At 48.0% G+C, this 14174-nt stretch overlaps 1 protein-coding gene across 1 annotated transcript in view; it reads right to left on the minus strand.

Moving 5' to 3' along the window:
* fgd1 (FYVE, RhoGEF and PH domain containing 1) overlaps positions 1 to 14174 on the minus strand; it is a gene marked incomplete at both ends in the record, with an annotated part of 22793 nt that continues 8619 nt past the window's right edge. The window contains 12 exons of the mRNA XM_080014503.1: positions 1 to 273; positions 2491 to 2634; positions 3183 to 3341; positions 3598 to 3726; positions 5029 to 5121; positions 5510 to 5540; positions 5637 to 5716; positions 8219 to 8311; positions 9860 to 10006; positions 10830 to 10888; positions 11610 to 11748; positions 12329 to 12485. Of these exons, the coding sequence (XP_079870629.1) occupies positions 1 to 273; positions 2491 to 2634; positions 3183 to 3341; positions 3598 to 3726; positions 5029 to 5121; positions 5510 to 5540; positions 5637 to 5716; positions 8219 to 8311; positions 9860 to 10006; positions 10830 to 10888; positions 11610 to 11748; positions 12329 to 12485 (1504 nt within the window). The remainder of the gene's footprint in view (positions 274 to 2490; positions 2635 to 3182; positions 3342 to 3597; positions 3727 to 5028; positions 5122 to 5509; positions 5541 to 5636; positions 5717 to 8218; positions 8312 to 9859; positions 10007 to 10829; positions 10889 to 11609; positions 11749 to 12328; positions 12486 to 14174) is intronic.

A 14174-nucleotide genomic window follows, 5' to 3' on the forward strand; every position in this document is an offset into this window, starting at 1 on the left:
TCACGTGTTCTCTGGCTCTGCCTCCGTTAGCTCCTCCCCCTCCTCCTCTAGGCTCTCTGCTATTGGCTGGCGGACCTGTAGCTCCTCCCCCCTGCCGGCTCGTGATAGGACGTCCATCCAACGCTGCTGAAGCTCCTCCCCCTCGGCACTGAAGAACAGGGTCAGGTGACTCTGGGAGATCTTGAAGGCGTGGCGCCGGTCCAGGCGGTCACTTGACTCTGGGAGGGAAACCTCGAAGCCAATCAGAGGGAGGCTACGCTGGGCCTTCACGTCCTGCAGGACAGACACTTTGTTAATAACCCAACTTAACCTAACCTGACATAAACAAAACCTACTTAACGTAGCCCTTTAAAACTTAACCCTACTTGACCCTACCCTACTTAACCTAAGCCTACTTAGCCTTACCTTATTTAACCTTACCCTTCTTAGCCTAACCCTATTTAACCTAACCCTACTTAACCTAACCCTACTTAACCTTACCCTACTTAACCTAAGCCTACTTAACCTAACCCTACTTGACCTTACCCTACTTAACCTTACCCTACTTAACCTAAGCCTACTTAGCCTTACCTTATTTAACCTAACCCTACTTAACCTAAGCCTATTTAACCAAACCCTACTTAACCTAAGCCTACTTAGCCTAACCCTACTTAACCTAACCCTACTTAACCTAACCCTACTTAACCTAACCCTACTTAACCTTACCCTACTTAACCTAACCCTACTTAACCTTACCCTACTTAACCTAACCCTACTTAACCTTACCCTTCTTAACCTAACCCTACTTAACCTTACCCTACTTAACCTAACCCTACTTAACCTAACCCTACTTAACCTTACCCTACTTAACCTAACCCTACTTAACCTTACCCTACTTAACGTAACCCTACTTAACCTAACCCTACATAACGTAACCCTACTTAACCTAACCCTACTTAACCTTATCCCACTTAACCTCACCCTATTTAACTTACCCTTCTTAACCTAACCCTACTTAACCTAACCCTACTTAACCTTACCCTACTTAACCTAACCCTACTTAACCTAACCCTATTTAACCTTACCCTTCTTAACCTAACCCTACTTAACCTAACCCTACTTAACCTAACCCTACTTAACCTTACCCTACTTAACCTAACCCTACTTAACCTTACCCTACTTAACCTAACCCTACTTAACCTAACCCTACCTAACCTTACCCTTCTTAACCTAACCCTACTTAACCTTACCCTACTTAACCTAACCTTACTTAACCTAACCCTACTTAACCTTACCCTACTTAACGTAACCCTACTTAACCTAACCCTACTTAACGTAACCCTACTTAACCTAACCCTACTTAACCTTATCCCACTTAACCTCACCCTATTTAACTTACCCTTCTTAACCTAACCCTACTTAACCTAACCCTACTTAACCTTACCCTACTTAACCTAACCCTACTTAACCTAACCCTATTTAACCTTACCCTTCTTAACCTAACCCTACTTAACCTAACCCTACTTAACCTAACCCTACTTAACCTTACCCTACTTAACCTAACCCTACTTAACCTAACCCTACTTAACCTTACCCTTCTTAACCTAACCCTACTTAACCTTACCCTACTTAACCTAACCCTACTTAACCTAACCCTATTTAACCTTACCCTACTTAACCTAACCCTACTTAACCTTACCCTACTTAACGTAACCCTACTTAACCTAACCCTACTTAACGTAACCCTACTTAACCTAACCCTACTTAACCTTATCCCACTTAACCTCACCCTATTTAACTTACCCTTCTTAACCTGACCCTACTTAACGTAACCCAACTTAACCTTACCCTACTTAACTTAACCCTATTTAACCTAACCCTATTTAACCTTACCCTTCTTAACCTGCCCCTCTTCTTTAAAGGTCTTGGGTCTTAGTGACGAACAGATTCATCTACAGCTGCTGTCACATATTCACTGAAACCCTGAACTTATCTGGACATTACCAGGAGGAGCTGTTTGTGTGAACGCTAACGTCCGAATCATTTGACCCGAACATGACCCGGACTGTACCCAGCCAGCACCGAGTACAAAGTCTGTGTCGGGTCAGATTGAGGGGTTTGTGTGAACAGAGCAGGTGATTGTCCGGAGCGTTCACAGTGAGCGGGTGGGCGTGTCGCGTGTTGACGACGTGCATGTGCACATCAAACGCTTTTTACCACAACGACGACTTCACGGCGAGTCGTGAACGAGCTGTGTCACCGCAGCGTTACGGTGTAAATATTATGGCCTCATCCGATCCAGTCGTTTTGCCGCCTCCTGCACGCTCCACCCAGACTCCGCCCCTCGCCTCAACCAAACACAGTATTTGCAGTAGGTGGAGGTCTGGACGTCTTTCTTCTCATTTTCTCTGACATTAAATCCAGTTTTATTTGCGCTTGGGTCCTGGAAACCACACCCTCCGCAAGTATTGTCTATTGTATATATTCTGTACAGTGTGTAGTACTACGTACCTGGGGGGCTCCGTACACGTAGAGCACCAGTGGCACCCCCTCTGGGATGATGAACCACGCCTTCTGCCAGCCACGCCCGCCCCGCTCCATGTAGTGCAGGAAGCTGCACATCAAGCTGTTCTCTGCTGCCTGGGACGCCTGTTTCTATAGCAACACACACACACACACACACACACACACACACACTGTTCTCTGCTGCCTGGGACGCCTGTTTCTATAGCAACACACACACACACACACACTGTTGTCTGCTGCCTGGGATGCCTGTTTCTATAGCCACACACTCACACACGCACACACACACTTTTGTCTGCTGCCTTGGATGCCTGTCTCCAAAGCAATATACAGACACACACACACACACACACACACACACACACACACACACACACACACACACACACACACACACACACACACACACACACACACACACACACACACACACACACACACACTGTTCTCTGCTGCCTGGAATGCCTGTTTCTATAGCAACACAGGTGGGTGACACGGCATCAATGCACACATCACACTGTTCTGTCTCCATAGCAACACACACACACACACAAACACACACACACTGTTCTCTGCTGCCTGGGACACCTGTTTCTATAGCAACACAGGTGGTCGTCACAGCATCAACATACACATCACACCGTTCTGTCTCCAAAGCAACACGCACACACACTGACCTCCAGGATGGAGCGTCTCCGCTGCAGCTGTGTGCTCAGTGTGGCGGGGTGGGGCGGGACCCCCAGCAGGGTGGTGTAACAGTCGACACACACCCGGTTCGTCCGGTTGTTGTCGTACGACAGGCGAGCTCTGAACTCCGAACACTTTCCACACACGACCTGGAGAGAGAGTACTGCTTACCATTTGCACTATGTACTAGGTGCATGGTGTGCACTGTGTGTACTCTGTGTGTACTGTGTGTGTAAAGTGTGGACTGTGTATACTGTGTGTACTGTCTGTGTACTGTGTGTGTACTGTGTATGCACAGTGTGTACTGTGTGCACTGTGTGTACTGTGTGTATACTGTTTGTACTGTGTGTGCACTGTGTGCACTGTGTGCGCTGTGTGTATACTGTGTGTACTGTGTGTACTCACGTGTCCACAGGCCTTGCAGTGGTGCCTCCTCTTGGTGATGGAGTTGAACGCCTCCTGACACTTCATGCACAGCGTCACTTCCTTCTCTCTGATGGGGGTGGGGGCTCGCTTCCCCAGCTCCACACAGCTCTGAAAGACAGGACGAGAGGGTGGTGTCTGTCAGTACTACAGTACTACAGCACCACTACAGTACTACTACAGTACTACTACAGTACTACTACACTACTACAACACTACTACTACAGCACTACTACAGTACTACTACAGTACTACTACTACAGCACTACTACAGTATTACTACATTACTACTACAGTACTACTACAGTACTACAAGTCAGGTTTCGGGCTTCAGTTGACGTATGTATTTTTAAGGTTGTTGTTTTTTTATCAAAATATCAACATTGACGCCACATACTGATTGAAAAGTTTTCTATTGAAATGGTCAAATCTAATTTGATTGTTGCCGTTGACTCTCCCGCTCCTCTCCCACCGCAGTGACGCTGGACACGGTCTGGGCTGCAGCTGCGCTTGGCTCTAGTGGAAGCAGTGTTTCCTGTCTGACTTACAACCCACACTGACCCCGGGCTCCCAGCCGGGCTCCCATGGACGCCGGCACCGCCCCCCCCCCATCCTCCAACCGGCCCCCGAACCCGAGGGGCGTGTCCGCCGCCCTGCTTCTGCTGCGGTGTCCGCTGGTTGGTCAACCACCCGTCTACTTTGATCGGCTCAAAGGGCTTTTTTACAAGTTTAACACTTTCATGTCGTTGTTTTCTTATGTTGGTGGAACCCTGAACAACTTTTTCCCCTGTGTTTGTGCCGCTTCACCCAGCTTTAATAAGCAAAAGCACAAGATGGATTTTCCCTTTGGCTTCCTCCGCCCGTACATACCATCACCATGACGACCAGCTGTGTGTGTGTGTGTGTGTGTGTGTGTGTGTGTGTGTCTTCGTGTGTGTGTGTGTCTAAATGTGTGTTTGTGTGTGTCTCTTAATGTGTGTGTGTGTTTGTGTGTGTGTCTTCGTGTGTGTGTGTGTCTAAATGTGTGTTTGTGTGTGTCTCTTAATGTGTGTGTGTGTGTGTGTGTTAATGTGTGTGTGTCTCTTAATGTGTGTGTGAGTCTTAATGTGTGTGTGTGTGTGTGTGTGTGTGTCTTAATGTGTATGTATGTGTGTGTGTGTGTGTGTCTTAAGATGTGTGTGTGTGAGTGAGTGTGTGTGTGTGTGTCTTAATGTGTATGTATGTGTGTGTGTGTGTGTGTCAATGTGTGTGTGTGTGTGTGTGTGTGTGTGTGTGTGTGTCTCTTAATGTGAATGTGTGTGTGTGTGTGTGTGTGTGTGTGTGAGTGTGTGTGTCTTAATGTGTGTGTGTGTGTGTGTGTGTGTGTCTTAAGATGTGTGTGTGTGAGTGAGTGTGTGTGTGTGCGCGCGCTACCGGGGAGTGGGGCGGGGTGCAGTCCTCTGATGGACAGTTGATCCTGAAACTCTCTACAGTTAGTTCATGTTTCTGGATGGTCGTCTGGATGGCCTGGAACACACACACACACATTAACACACATGCACACAAATGCACACAGACAGCAACACCTACAGCCTTGAGTAAGACATCAGCGTCTCCCCATCTTGGGGTTTTGGTAATTGAGTTGCAGTAAATCAGCTGAAGATATACATATATATATATGTATCATAAGTTAACATACATACTGTAAAGTCCATTTCACTAATAGTTCCATCAACTTAAACATGTCACTTCAACTGAAGCATCAAACCGATTTGAAACAAAACAAAACACAAACGTGCGTGTGTGTGTGTGTGTGTGTGTGTGTGTGTGTGTGTGCGTGCGTGCGTGCGTGCGTGCGTGCGTGCGTGCGTGCGTGCGTGCGTGTGTGTGTGTGTGTGTGTGCTTGTGTGTGCACCTGAATCCAGTCTCTCTTCTCCTCCTCTGTCCTGTAAAGAAAAACAAAATGATTATTGGGAATCTGTCTGTCTGTCTGTCTGTCTGTCTGTCTGTCTGTCTGTCTGTCTGTCCATGTGTCTGTCTACCTGGCCTGTAACTCCAGCGATCGCTGTTTTCCAGAAACCAGGAACGTTCTGGGAACTGCAACACTGCTGGTCTCCTTCAGCTGTAGAGAGAGAGAGAGAGAGAGAGAGAGACTTTCACTTTTAAGGAACCTGGATAAAGAAGGAAACAAAAAAAAATAGAGATAAGAAACCACAGGAAAATCACGGCTTAATAATGAGGGAATCAACCTGGACAGAGCACAGCACCTCCCCAACACTCTGCCCCAGACCCTGAACCCACCGCTCCAGTCGCCCAAACAGCCCCTGCAGCCCAGCACACAGAACCAACAGCTGCTGCAGCGTCTCCCTCTCCGAGCAGAAGATGCATCCCACCCCTGTGCTGGGATCCAGGTGTGCCAGATACCGCCCCATGTACAATCCTCCACCGGAGGTCGCCCGTCCGTTTGTCGACGGGGGGCCCGTCCGTTTGGGGAAGCTCCTGGGCCAAAGAACTGGGTCCACCTCGACCCTCGCAGCCCTGAAAGTGCTCAGCTCCTGCCTCTTCTCCTGCCGCCTCCCACCAGGGGGGGCGCTGCCACCGAGGAGGCTTGGCAGAAGCAGTGACGTTTGGCAGAAGACACGGATGTGTACTTTCTCCACCTCCCACCATTGCCTCAAGGAGCTAAAGTCTCCCTTTCTACTCCTCCAGGTTCCGCAGAATAAATTAAAGCCACCGCTAAAAGTGCCGTCCTGCAGCAGCTTGACATTCAAATGCCAATAAGAGAAGTGCTCGGTGCTGGGTGCAGAGTGACGAGGTGATGACCTGTGAAAGGAAGTGTTCGGTGACCTGGAACTGAGCGCGTGTGACGTATGAAGCCTCCCCAGCCGAGCTGCGCTGACCCTCCTCCACCCATGTGTGCTGCCAGACCGCCACGTTTTGTTCTCCACGTGTCCACGAAGTCAAGCTGATGGACGATAGTCACCCGTCACAATGTAGTCACCCTGACCACCCACCCCCACCCCCCCGCTGCCGCAATGTTTCCTTTATTTTTTTAAAAAAAGCTCCACCCTCTGTGAGCCGAGCTTGGGGGCGTATTCATTAATAACACAAAAGGTAAAACCTGCCACCTCAGCCCCGCCCATCTGAGCTCTACCTGCTTCTGTCTCGGTGCTGGTCAGAACCCTGATGTCTGACCCTTTTGAAAAGACCATCACTGTCCCTGCACTGAAACTGGTTCCATGGCTGAAAGACACCCCCCCCACAACCACCACCACCACCGGCCTCAGTCCACCTCACTGGCTGCATCACTGTGTGTTTCTTGCAGAAATGTCACGTCCAACCCTTTTTTTTTTGCTGAATCAATTCCACAACCAAAGCCCTCTTCCGCTGCCGTCTCCCACCGCTGATATTTAAAGAGCCGACCCTGCGCCGGTGCACTGCAGTATGTGTGGGAGACAAAAGGGAAACAGTTGAGAAAACCAGCGAAAGGAAAGAAAACGTTCCCTTCCCGCCGTTGGCCTGCAGGTTCACTCTCCTGAGAGCTGTCACGCCTTTCGTTTGCCGCCATCTCCTCTTTACGTCCGACTCCGCCCCTGTGGACTTGCTCAACACGGCCACAGTTTTAAAGCATTTTTTTCCGGACTCAGGGAAGTATTCTGTGATTTCAACTGATTTTCCAACCGTGGCGTCGAGAAACCCATCTATTGCCGACATGGAGTCCAAGCGGCTGGGCTCCGCGGCTCAGGTGCCCGCACGCCGGGCTCCGCCCCCGCATGGCTCCGCCCCCGCATGGCCCCGCTGTCTGTCCCACCTCTCCGCAGTGAAAACATTCAGCGCCCACCGAACTGGCACAGCCGCTGTATCAACCATCCCCACATCTGATTTGAAGGGACGCCTCCAGGGATGGATGAGCGCCTTCCTCCTCAGGGGCCGGATGTGGCCCCCAGGCTCACGGCGCGGAAGCCGCTCGCCGTGCTCCTGAAGCGCTGCAGCTCTCGCTCGTGCCCCTCACCGGGGACAAATGGGGGAACTCCCAACACCGTCACCCGGGTGGAGGGCACGGCCAGCGGGGGCACTTGGAGATACGGGTCATTAATAAAGACGCTGTTCTCGATCATCTGGGGGACGAAGCGCCGCTCCTCTAGAAATGCCACCGCAGCTTTATTCAGCCTGGAGGCAAAGGACGGATGACAACGTCCGATTTGCTCCACCAGCACCGGTGGAACCACCGCCACGCTCAGTGGGGTCCTGCACAACCCTCACCCTGTGACAGAGCGAGAGGGACGGCGTCTGCCATCCATCCATCATCCAGCCCTCCATCCATCCATCATCCAGCCCTCCATCCATCCATCATCCAGCCCTCCATCCATCCATCATCCAGCCCTCCATCCATCCATCATCCAGCCCTCCATCCATCCATCATCCAGCCCTCCATCCATCCATCATCCAGCCCTCCATCCATCCATCATCCAGCCCTCCATCCATCCATCATCCAGCGCTCCATCCATCCATCCATCCATCATCCAACCCCCATCCATCCATCCATCATCCAGCCCTCCATCCATCCATCCATCCATCCATCCATGAGGATGAGGGCGTGGTCTCCCCCTTTGATTGGACTCACCTCCATCCCGTCCACGTGGATGCGAGCGCGGACGCTGAACTTCTGACCGAGCAGACGCAGCTTGGGGACGCAGTACAGCAGCCTGTCGCTGAACTGAGAGACACAGTACAAACACAGTATGAACGCAGTATAAACGCAGTACAAACACAGTATGAACGCAGTATAAACAGTACAAATGCAGTATAAACACAGCAGTATAAAGACAGTATAAAAGCAGTATAAATACGGCACTATAAACACAGCAGTATAAACACGGTACAAAAGCAGTATAAACGCAGTGTGAACGCAGTACAAATGCAGTTTAAACGCAGTACAAACACAGTATAAAAGCAGTATGAACGCAGTATAAACGCAGTATGAACACAGTATGAACACAGTATAAAAGCAGTACAAACGCAGTAGAAAAGCAGTACAAACGCAGTATAAACACAGTTTAAACATAGTAAAAAAGCAGTAAAAATACAGTATAAACGCAATAAAAACGCAGTTCAAACACAGTATAAATGCAGTATAAATGCAGTATAAACGCAGTACAATTGCAGTACAAATGCAGTACTAACGCAGTATAAACACAGTATAAGCATAGTACAAACGCCGTACAAATGCAGTATTAACACAGTATAAACACAGTACAAACGCAGTACAAACACAGCATAAACACAGTATAAACGCAGTATAAACAGTATGAATGCAGTACAAACACAGCGCAAACACAACAGTATGAACACAGCAGTATAAACACAGTATAAACATAGTATAAAAGCAGTATAAATGCAGTATGAACGCAGTATAAACATAGTATAAATGCAGTATTAACGCAGTATAAATGCAGTATAGACGGTATAAACACAGTAAGAACACAGTATAAACGCAGTATGAATGCAGTATGAACACAATATAAAAGCAGTATGAACGCAGTACAAATACAGTACAAACACAGTACAAACACAGTAGCTCGGGAGGTAGAGCTGGTGGTCTAGTGATCTAAAGGTTGCTGGTTGGATCCCAGGCTCCTCCTGCTAGCATGCTGTAGTGTCCTTGAGCAAGACACTTAACCCCTAATTGCTCCTGATGGCTGCGTCCGTTGGTGATTGAACAATTGTAAGTCGCTTTGGATAAAAGCGTCTGATCAATGAAATGTAATGTAATAAACACAGTATGACCGCAGTATGGACACAGTATAAACGCAATAGAAACGCAGTATGAATGCAGTATAAACGCAGTAAGAACACAGTATGAACACAGTATGAACGCAGTATGAACGCAGAATAAACAGTTTAAATGCGGTATAAAGGCATTACAAACACAGCATGAACGAAATATGAACACAGTATGAACGCAGAACAAATGCATTACAAACACAGTATAAACGCAGTATAATCACAGTATAAACAGTATAAACGCAGTACAAACACAGCGCAAACACAGTACAAATGCAGTATAAATGCAGTATGAACGCAGTATAAATGTGGTATAAACAGTAGAAACGCAGTATAAACTCAGTTTGAACGCAGTATAAAAGCAGTGTAAACGCAGTATGAATGCAGTAGAAGGCAGTATGAATGCAGTATGAACGCAGTATAAAAGCAGTAAAAAAGCAGTATGAACGCAGTATGAACGCAGCAGAAGGCAGTAAAGTACCAGGATGAGGTATCTGTCCTGGGATGTCCCGTTCTTATTGGACAGCTTCAGGATGTGTCCCTCCTTCACCAGCTCGTTGGTGGGACTGACGATGTCTTCTTCTCCACCTAACAACTCATACACCATCAGCAGCTTCCTCATTCGCTCCTGGAGAGAGGGGGGAGGGAGAGAAAAACAAGAGACAAACCAGAAGAAAAACAAATGAAACCCCAGGGCTGAGTGGAAAGAAACAACCAGAGTGTGCGAAGATGGAGAAGATGGGAAGATGGAGAAGGTGCAGGCTGGGGGTGGAGGTAGAAGGTGAGGGTGGAGGTGCAGGTAGCGGGTGGAGTTCAAGGTTAAAGGTGGGGGTGGAGGTAGAAGGTGGGGGTGAAGGTGCAGGGTTGTGGTGGAGGTCAAGGGTTTCCCCCAGTGTATTGCAAGTTGTTAAGTTGACTAACCCTAACCCTAACTAACCCTAACCCTCTAACACTAACCCTAAACCCTAACCCTAACTAATCCTTACCCTAACCCTAACTAACCCTAACCCTCTAACCCTAACCCCTAACCCTAACTAATCCTTACCCTAACCCTAAACCCTAACCCTAACTAACCCTAACCCTCTAACCCTAACTCTAACCCTAACCCCACCAGGCCTCAGCATCAGCTTTTTCATGGATTTTATTCAAATCAAAATACTACATTTAAAATATTACATTTGAAATATTTAAAATGTAGTAAAATAGTACTTCATTTTAACGTGCAGCACATTCTTTCTCTCTCACACGAAACATCCTGTTGGGTTCGTTCCCGAAACCCAGTCCCACTATGGCACCGGTTCCTATACCATCCGTATCCTCCCCACCCGGACACACACGTCGGGGCCTCACGTCGGGGCCTCACGTCGGGGCCTCACGTCGGGGCCTCACGTCGGCGCTACGCCACAGCTGCCGACTGAAAGTTAACGTAACGTTAACACATGCACACTCACCATCTTCTTAATGGCAGCGTTGGAATGTTCTGCTGCCGTGGCGATGAGTTCCAGAGATTCTGTGATAGAGAGAGAAGGGGGAGGGGCTTATTATAGCTCCACCTGTGGCTGATATGGTTAGGGTGGGGTTGGTAGGGTTTGAAGGGTTAGAGTTAGTGGTGTTGTGTAGTGTAGTGTATAGTGTATAGTGTAGTGTGTAGTGTGTATAGTGTAGTGTATAGTGTAGTGTGTAGTGTCGTGTACAGTGTGTAGTGTATAGTGTATAGTGTAGTGTGTAGTGTGTAGTGTGTAGTGTGTAGTGTGTAGTGTGTAGTGTATAGTGTGTAGTGTAGTGTGTAGTGTCGTGTATAGTGTGTAGTGTATAGTGTATAGTGTGTAGTGTGTAGTGTGTAGTGTATAGTGTATAGTGTGTAGTGTATAGTGTATCGTTTAGTGTGTAGTGTAGCGTGTAGTGTAAAGTGTATATTGTAGTGTGTAGTGTTAAGTGCAGGGTGATGGTGTCCCAGTGGTCAGGGTCCTCCACCTCCAGACGGTGCAGTGTGTAGTGTGTCGTGTAGTACAGTGTGTAGTACAGAGTGTGTATCTTACTGGTGGTGTCCCCGTGGTCCAGGTCCTCCACCTCCAGACGGTGCAGTGTGTAGTGTGTCGTGTAGTACAGTGTGTAGTACAGAGTGTGTATCTTACTGGTGGTGTCCCCGTGGTCCAGGTCCTTCACCTCCAGACGGTGCAGTGTGTAGTGTGTCGTGTAGTACAGGGTGTAGTAAGGAGTGTGTATCTTACTGGTGGTGTCCCCGTGGTCCAGGTCCTCCACCTCCAGACGGTGCAGATAATCCCTCAGCAGGAGCTCGTACCGTGGGATCCTCTGAACCGGCTCCAACATGTGGTGCTGCAGCGTCAGGTTCCCACAGCGCTCCTCCCGCTGCAAACAGCACCACCCATCAATACTGGACTACACCAGCACCACCCATCAACACGGACTACACCAGCACCACTCTCTTGAAAGACGCTGATCCTCCTTCGGATGACAGAAGGAGGCATAGAAGGATGGATGGATGATAGAAGGAGGCACAGAAGGATGAACGGATGATAGAAGGAGGCATAGAAGGATGAACGGATGATAGAAGGATGAATAGAAGGATGGATGGATGACAGAAGGAGGTATAGAAGGATGAATGGATGATAGAAGGAGGTGTAGAAGGATGGATGGATGACAGAAGGAGGTGTAGAAGGATGGATGGATGACAGAAGGAGGTGTAGAAGAATGGATAGATGACAGAGGGAGAGGATGGATGACAGAAGGAGGTATAGAAGGATGAATGGATGACAGAAGGAAAGGATGGATGGATGGACAGCAGAAGGAGGTGTAGAAGGATGGATGGACGACAGAAGGAGGTGTAGAAGGATGGATGGACGACAGAAGGAGGTGTAGAAGGATAGATGGATGGATGACAGAAGGAGGTGTAGAAGGATGGATGGATGACAGAAGGAGGTGTAGAGACCTGGATGTCCTGGATGATGCTCTTGAAAGACGCTGATCTCTCCATCCACACGTTCACCAGCTCCATCGCTCCGTCAAAGTTCTTCACGTACTCTCCGTACATCTTCAGGAAGGGAGCGAGCTTCTGCAGGACGTCCCCCAGACGCGGGTTTGAATCCCTGCAGGACAACACCCCTCCATCTTAACACCCCTCCATCTTAACACCCCTCCATCTTAACACCCCTCCATCATCACATCCCTCCACCACAACTTCCCTCCATCATCACATCCCTCCATTATCACATCCCACCATCACATCCCTTCATCGCCACATCCCTCCATCACAACTTCCCTCCATCTTGGCATCAAACCATCATCACATCCCTCCATCACATCCCTCCATCTTAACATCCCTCCATCTTAATATCTCTCCATCACAACATCCCTCCATCACATCCCTCCATTTTGACATCAAACCATCATCACATCCCTCCATCACATCCCACCATCACAACAACCCTCCATCTCAACATCCCTCCATCACATCCCTCCATCTTGACATCAAACCATCATCACATCCCTCCATCTTGACATCAACCCGTCACAACATCCCTCCATCACATCCCTCCATCTTGACTTCAAACCATCATCACATCCCTCCATCACATCTCTCTATCACATCCTTCCATCACAACATCCCTCCATCTCAACCTCCCTCCATCTTAACATCTCTCCATCACAACATACCTCCATCACAACATCCCTCCATCGTGATGAGGGGATCCACAGGAGCAGATAGAACATGTCAGGACAGGGCTCCTATCCTGAGTGATTGAAGATGGTTTTAACCTGCTGCTCATCAGACCAACCAATGAGCAACAGGAATGCAGCCACCCTGACCCAATCACCTAGATCCAGGTCAAGTGTGGCTGCTCAAACCATCATATCTCCACACCACACTCATACTCATACTCGTACTCATACTCATACTCATACTCAAAATCATACTCATACTCAAACTCAAAATCATGCTCATACTCAAACTCATACTCAAAATCATACTCATACTCAAACTAAAACTAATACTCACACTCATACACATACTCTCACTACTACTCATACTCACAGACTCCTACTCCTACTCAGACTCCTACTCAGATTACTACAAATACTCATACTCATACTCACATTTCCACTCACACTCACACTCATACGCACACTCCTACTCAGACTCAAACTCATACTCATACTCACACTCCTACTCAGACTCAAACTCACTCATACTCGTACTCATACTCACACTCACACTCACACTCACACTCAGACTCAAACTCATACTCATACTCATACTCATACTCATACTCATACTCATACTCACACTCAAACTCATACACATACTCCTACTACTACTCCTACTCACAGACTCCTACTCAGAGTCCTATTCCTACTCCGATTACTACAAATACTCATACTCATACTCATACTCATACTCACATTTATACTCACACTCACACTCATACTCACACTCCTACTCAGACTCAAACTCATACTCATACTCAAACTCCTACTCAGACTCAAACTCACTCATACTCAAACTCATACTCATACTCACACTCAAAATCATACACATACTCCTACTACCACTCCTACTCACAGACTCCTACTCAGAGTCCTATTCCTACTCAGATTACTACAAATACTCATACTCACACTCATAATTACACTCACACTCACACTCATATTCACACTCCTACTCAAACTCAAACTCACTCATACTTGTACTCGTACTCATACTCATCCTCATACTCCTACTCAGACTTAAACTCATACTCCTACTACTACTCCTACTCACAGACTCCTACTCCAAA

Source organism: Zeus faber, assembly GCF_960531495.2.
Source record: "Zeus faber genome assembly, chromosome: 15".
Taxonomy (NCBI): domain Eukaryota; kingdom Metazoa; phylum Chordata; class Actinopteri; order Zeiformes; family Zeidae; genus Zeus; species Zeus faber.